Source organism: Thalia democratica, chromosome 4, assembly GCF_965202585.1.
Source record: "Thalia democratica chromosome 4, ktThaDemo2.hap1.1, whole genome shotgun sequence".
Taxonomy (NCBI): domain Eukaryota; kingdom Metazoa; phylum Chordata; class Thaliacea; order Salpida; family Salpidae; genus Thalia; species Thalia democratica.
The window spans coordinates 53,544,899-53,551,650 of record NC_139168.1 but is presented as its reverse complement, the minus strand read 5'-3'; the positions used below and the strand labels follow the sequence as shown (position 1 = coordinate 53,551,650).

The window sequence follows — 6,752 nt, the reverse complement described above, 5'->3', positions numbered from 1 at the left end:
ATAAATTATTGTAAATAGCATACCAACTACGACACTAGACTTATAAAAACAATATTTATTGAAACTTGTGGTAACTAAAAAGTTATACACTGCCATATTGTTATAAGTAGAAATGTAAATTAGCAGACGTTTCATAAAGAATCGTAAATTTAATTCTTGGCCCGATCTTCTTAACATTAAAAAATAGGATTGCAAAACTAAATTAAAGCCTAGCGTTAAATTATCTAATTAACTACTAAACTACAAAATTCATAATATATATTGACATTTCAACATGTTTTTTAAGTTTTTTTCTTTCTTAAATTTTTTTATCTTACTTATTTCTCATCATTTAATTTGATTAGTATAGTTTAACTCTAAAATATTTTTATTCGTATTGTATTTTTAATTTTTTAAATTAAATTGAAGTATTTTAAGTTAATTACTTTAATTATCTGAAAATAACTAAATATAAAGAAATAAAAAATAATTAAAAAAAAGCTTTTAAGGACACTGTGGTAACATAATTAAACTAACAATAAAAAACATATAATTCATAAACAGCTATGACAACTTTAACTATTGCATCTTAAATAAATGGCTAGTATACAGAGTAAACTAGTATCATAATATTTGTACAAGATAAAGAAATTAAAACCTTTTGTTTTTTAAAACTTTTTTATTTGAAAAAAATCCTCAAATAAGTTTAAATAAAGGACCACTTCAAATTTTTAATAAAAGTTTAGTTAAAGCATAATTTTATTTACTTTATAACTTACAAACGCTATAACATAATAATAGCCACATAATTCATTTTCTAACGAGTTTTGTTTAAAATACCTTAAGAAAACATCTTTATTAATGAACAGAAAAAAAGTGCTATCCCACTTGAAAAAACCTAGACACGCCCTTGGTACATAAAAATCTTACGAAAGTTTTTAGTAGTAAATAGATATAAATAGCTTAACAACAATACATCTGTAAATGGGGATCAAATAAAAATATGGAGCTAGAAAAAAATTAAAAGCCGTTCAATGTATATTACTGTAAAATAAATTCTGTTCACACTTAACTATAAAAAAAACATATTAATTTTTGAAGTTATTTTGTTTCAGAATTTTGATTGCATTTATACATAAAAAATTGTTTGGAAGTGCTATTTTATATATTAAATTCATTTTTTGATAGAGAAAAAGACAAAACAAGCGTATATTATAGAAACATTTTATCTAGTAATATACTGGATCCATAAAATTAGTTTCCGTCCATTTCAGGACATTATTTTAAAATTAAGATCCGGCCGGAACCGAATCCTCATTTTATTTTAAAATTAGAATCCGGCCAGATACTATAATACTTTAAGTTTTCTAAATTTCTAGTATTATCTAATGTAAGTTTAAATTTTCTCGTAATATCTATTGTAATTTTCAAAACTACCTTGTAACACGCATATTTTTTTTCTTTTCACGATGAACAACTATAAAATACCCAGTACAAGTTTCTCAACTATGTTTACTACCTTTTTGTTTAAGCAGACCAATGAAAAGAACAAAACCGAGTAAAATATGTTCAGTTATCTACCATATCCATAATATTAGGATCCTGCCTGATTGGGGTAAAATTTTCACAATAGGATCTAGCCAAATACGGATATTTTTTATTTAACTAATCCGGATCCGAATCTGAATAATACTTTCAAATTAGATCCAAAAATGCATTATCTGGCCTGATTCGGATACTTGGATCAATTTCAACCTAATGCAATGGTTTAATGTCTTGTACTGGACAAGACACTAAAAGGTATCCCTGATGTGCGACTCGATAACCGAAAGATTTTTTTGTGCACCAGGTCCTAGAACCAAATATATTTTTTGTCGTTCAAAAACTGTATATATAAAGGGAACGGGTCAGAAAAGCACGGGTGACACTTTAGCACGGTGTGACACTTTAGCACGGTGTGACACTTTAGCACGGCGTCACTTTAGCACGGAGTGTCACTTTAGCACGGGGTGACACTTTAGCACGGCGTCACTTTAGCACGGTGTGACACTTTAGCACGGGGTGACACTTTAGCACGGCGTCACTTAAGCACGGGGTAACACTTTAGCACGGGGTAACACTTTAGCACAACGTCACTTAAGCACGGGGTGACACTTTAGCACGGGATGACACTTTAGCACGGCGTCACTTTAGCACGGTGTGACACTTTCGCACGGCGTCATTTTAGCATGGAATGACACATTTGTTTATGCTTATATGTTATGTTGAAAAATATAAAAATAAACTATGCAACATAATACTACAAGCTTTTAATATGTTTCAAGTTAAAGCTTCAACTAAAACTTTGTATTTAATATAGAATTACACTAGTTACTCTATGGCAAACCTCAACTTAATAATAACAATACAAATATAATTTTAAGAATTCTATCAAATCATTTTATTAAGATATTTTAACTAACGTATTTAAATATTTACTATCATATTTTAAACGTAAAACTACTTGTTTAAACCTAGCAACAAAAGTACCTAGCAACTAATAAATACTAGTATATTAATAAATACGTTAAATAAAACTGTAAATGTGTGAAATTTATATATAGACTGCAACAAAAGTAAATAAAACTATTTTACAATTTTCCCTGTCTATTTAGGTTTTCTGTTCTTTTAAATTTTAAGAAATAGTACAATTTGAAGTTTGATCAGTAAATTTTTTATTTGATTATTTTAAGCCGATTGTTTCAAAAGTGTTTGTACTCATGTTTGCATTTTACCATCTGCCGATATTGTTACTTTTATATATGCGGGTTTAGCGTTTAACTGACTTAACACGTTATTATAAGATAGGTCGTAGATAGTTTCTTAAGTTACTTTTAAATTAAGTTGACATGTTAATAAAGTCGATGTATTAAATCCGAATTAAACTTTTACTATTAACTTAATATTTTATAGGTGCTAAACGAACTATTGTTTATTAAAAAGGATTTAAAAAACAGTTAACTATTTAAATTTAGACTAGTTTTAATAAAATCGAGTCAAGGAAATGGTGTATTTACAATTAATAAACTGCGAAACAAAAAGATGATAAAAAACTAAAGAACATGAATGCCAACTAATCGAAATACCGAATCAAAGAAACAGAACACAAAATTTTCGTTTAAACTAAATTCTTGAACAACTGAGCAAGATAATAATGGCGTCAAGTTAACTGTGCAAAAGCACAGCCAAAATGAGCTCATAACAACGGCAACAAGTTACTGCCATAACAGTACAATAAAATGAACCCAATAAAAAGAAAAGTAATTTTCCCCGCTAACCGACGCAAAGCCGTTGCAGTATTTATTTATTTTAAGCTTTTTATTAAAAAAAAATTTGAACATAATTTAAATGTAAGGTCTAAAAAATTTAACAACATAAACTTACCGACTATTAAAAAAATAGGGTGAAAGAACAGTTGTTAACACAAAAATATAAGTAAACAAACTTAATTTGATCATTCTACTTTCTAAATTAATAACTATTTAAAAGTCATTTAAAGGTAAAATATAATAAAGAAACTTTGACAAGTCTGACTGTGGACTCGAAAAATAAAATAAGAAACCACTTAAATTATTTTGTTAAATGTTTCAATTTTAGTTCTTTTGTACAATTTATTTTCTTGCTTAAGTTACATCACAGACGTAAAGAGTTATTAAAACTAAATAAACTTTAGATTAATCTAAGATTTCAACGAAAGTTTCAACTAAGTTTATGTTTTGTTTGTTTATGTTTTGAACAAGCTAGTATAGGTTTAAAAATGTATGTTTTGTTTGTTACGTAAATGTTATTTTAAACTTTAGTACTAGTTCCTAGTGCAAGTCTAAAAGGACTTGTGAGTTCGGCAATAAATGGAATTCCACTATCAATCAAAGGCTCATTACCAAAATAAAAGTCATTGAAAAGAGCTGCAATGTAAGTAAAGTTCATTTTAGTACGGATTTCAATTTGTTCAAATTAGTATCAATACCTTTTGGACTAACAACTTTATTTCCAAAAAGTGCATGATTTTTATTGTTTTTACAAAACAAAATTTTATTTTAGTATAGGCTTTAACTTATACCAGTCAATATCCTTTAGACGTAGAGCTTATATGTTGATAAAGTGTTTATTATTTTGTATTTTCATATAATTAAATTACATTTTAGTGTAAGTTTTAGCTTATACCAGTCAATATCCTTTAGATATAGAGTTTTTATTTTATTTAGATTATGAGTTTTTGTACTTTTAAAGTAAACCAAGTTAAAAGATAACCAAGTTTAAAAGTAAGCTTTTTATAAAAACCTTCTTATAAATTTTAGACGTGCAAGAAAATCACATAATGTTCACTCACCCATTGCAGACAAAATAGAGGATATCGAAATTCCAGAATATCTAAAGATTTATAAAGGGAATGGAGTCGTTGAAAACTTTTTGCTTGGGGACAGTGGGAATGTCCCAAACAGAATTTTAATTTTTGGAAGGTAAAAATTATCATCTTTCATTTAAATTAACTAAAATGTAGTTTGCCTTTTAGTTATTAATGACTTTTTAGAGAAGCACTACTTGATATCTTGATGCATAGTGAGTGTTTGTTCATCGATGGAACCTTTAAGCTTTCTTCGCCAAAATTTTCACAGGTGGTTGTCATCATAGGCAAGAAGAGAGAACTGGCGGTACCTGTTCTGTATTGCTTGTTACAGGTTAGACTATTTTGAGTAATTTCTGATTGTAACAATCAAACAAAAGGTATTTATAAGTGAAGTTTTAGTTAAATAAGTTTATCATGAAAAAATAAGTTTATCATGAAAAAATAAGTTGATAATTTGTCAGTTTATTTTAAATTATAACAAATTTTTCTATAACATTTCAGAACAAGTTTGAGCGAACTTACATCGCAATGTTTCAAATGATTAAAAATATCATTCATGGTATTCAACCATCGGCCGTTTCCTGCGATTTTGAGCTCGGATTAATAAATGCCGTAAAAGTAAGTAATATTAACTGTAAAGCTTATTGTAATAAATTTAGCTAAATGTAACTTTGTATGAATCAGAATGAGTTTCCAAGCTGTAATGTTAGAGGGTGCCTTTTTCATTTAGGTCAAAATGTTTTAAGAAAATTGCAAAGGTCCGGTCTTCAATCAAGGTTCGGTTTACATATACTATCTATTTTACCACAACAAGAGCTATTTTGTTTTTAAGATATTATTATTAAAACACTACGGTCAACTAATTCATTTCAAATAGATAGGATAGGTTTTTAGTCATTTTACCAACAAATATAAACTAAAAGCGCATATGTTATCACTTTAAAAATAAACACAACTATTTTAAATATTCAAATAACTAGCTTACATTTTTTTTTAGGTTTCAAACAGATTCTAATTTTGCAAGAGATGCAAAAATGATTCTGTCATTAGCATTTTTACCAACAGAGAAAGTTGTTGACGGTTTAGAGGCTTTAATTGCTAACATTTCTGAAGAACTAGTGACAGTTCTGGAGTGGTTTCGACACTACTATGTTGAAGGTTAAATACATTTAAAAGTTTGTGTTAATGTTAAGTACACTTTAATTTATTGCCTATTTAAATTTGTTATTTAGTTTGTTAGAATAAAATTGTAAATAATAAAATTAAATATTTTATTTGTTAATGTTTGATTGGTATATTTATTTAAAATTTAAGCGTAACTTTTTGAATTTAAATTATGAGTTTATATTTTGAAATGTACATAAACTTTAGGTTAAAAAAAATTAAACTTAAAGGTGCTAGAGGTGAGCCATTGTTTCCAATTCCTTTGTGGAGTCAGTACGAACGAGTACTTACAAAAAGTGATCGAACGAACAATATTGCGGAAGCAGCGCATCGAGCTTTGTACGCAGTATTAAATGGAAACCATCCCAATCTGTGGAGTTTTATAAATATTCTGAAAACGACTCAGAATTCTCGGGATATGGGACTAGAACACCTTCTGGCAGGGATAAAACCAGATCCCAAAAGAATAAGGTTCAGACAAGCAGATGAGCGTCTGTTTTATCTGGTGTCAAGTTTTAATGAAAATAATAATATACTTGAATACCTACGCGGTATTCAATACAATTTTGATATAGATTAAATGTATATATTTGTAAATTTCGTTTGTGTTCGTTTTTATGATAAAATTTAGTGCTATGCATAAATTTTTTATTATTGTTTTACATAAATAAAGTTATTTTAACCATGTCAGCTGAGCAAAGTAATTAAATAAAATGTAAGTAAAGTATTACTATTTTATTAACAGAAGTAAAAAACAATACAGTATAAGAACATTTATATAATTAAGGATTTTTAAAACTAGTTACCATTTAATTTACCAACTTATTGTTTTTCAGTACTTATTTTTGTTATTAAGTATAGTTTTTCTTAAAAAATACAGGCCACTAAAGATGTTTTCTAATGTTTTGCTACCTACAAATGATTTTTCTAAATATAGTTCGAAAAGACTGCCAAACTTTATCTTACAATTTACATCTTACTTAAATAATATTTTTATTAAAAATAATTTTGGAAGACACACTCTTTCTTGAAATCACACTTTAAAAAGCCTAAATTGCATAATTAACAGCATGCTGGTTATATAAATTAATTTTTAAACGTTTTATTAAAAACAAACTTTACACGTATTTGATTAAGTTACTTAAAACTATCGATGGCGCTTAAGTGTCACTCCGTGCTTAAGAATCATTTTGTGCAAAAGAATCAATCAGTGATAAAGTTA

At 27.4% G+C, this 6,752-nt stretch overlaps 1 protein-coding gene across 1 annotated transcript in view; it reads left to right on the top strand.

Annotated features, from left to right (window-relative positions):
• Positions 1-4,571: 4,571 nt before the first annotated feature.
• LOC145833448 (sushi, von Willebrand factor type A, EGF and pentraxin domain-containing protein 1-like) overlaps positions 4,572-6,752 on the top strand; it is a 48,754-nt gene continuing 46,573 nt past the window's right edge. Inside the window, exons 1-5 of the mRNA XM_082940623.1 lie at positions 4,572-4,697; positions 4,868-4,984; positions 5,051-5,142; positions 5,364-5,524; positions 5,761-6,021. Of these exons, the coding sequence (XP_082796749.1) occupies positions 4,572-4,697; positions 4,868-4,984; positions 5,051-5,142; positions 5,364-5,524; positions 5,761-6,021 (757 nt within the window). The remainder of the gene's footprint in view (positions 4,698-4,867; positions 4,985-5,050; positions 5,143-5,363; positions 5,525-5,760; positions 6,022-6,752) is intronic.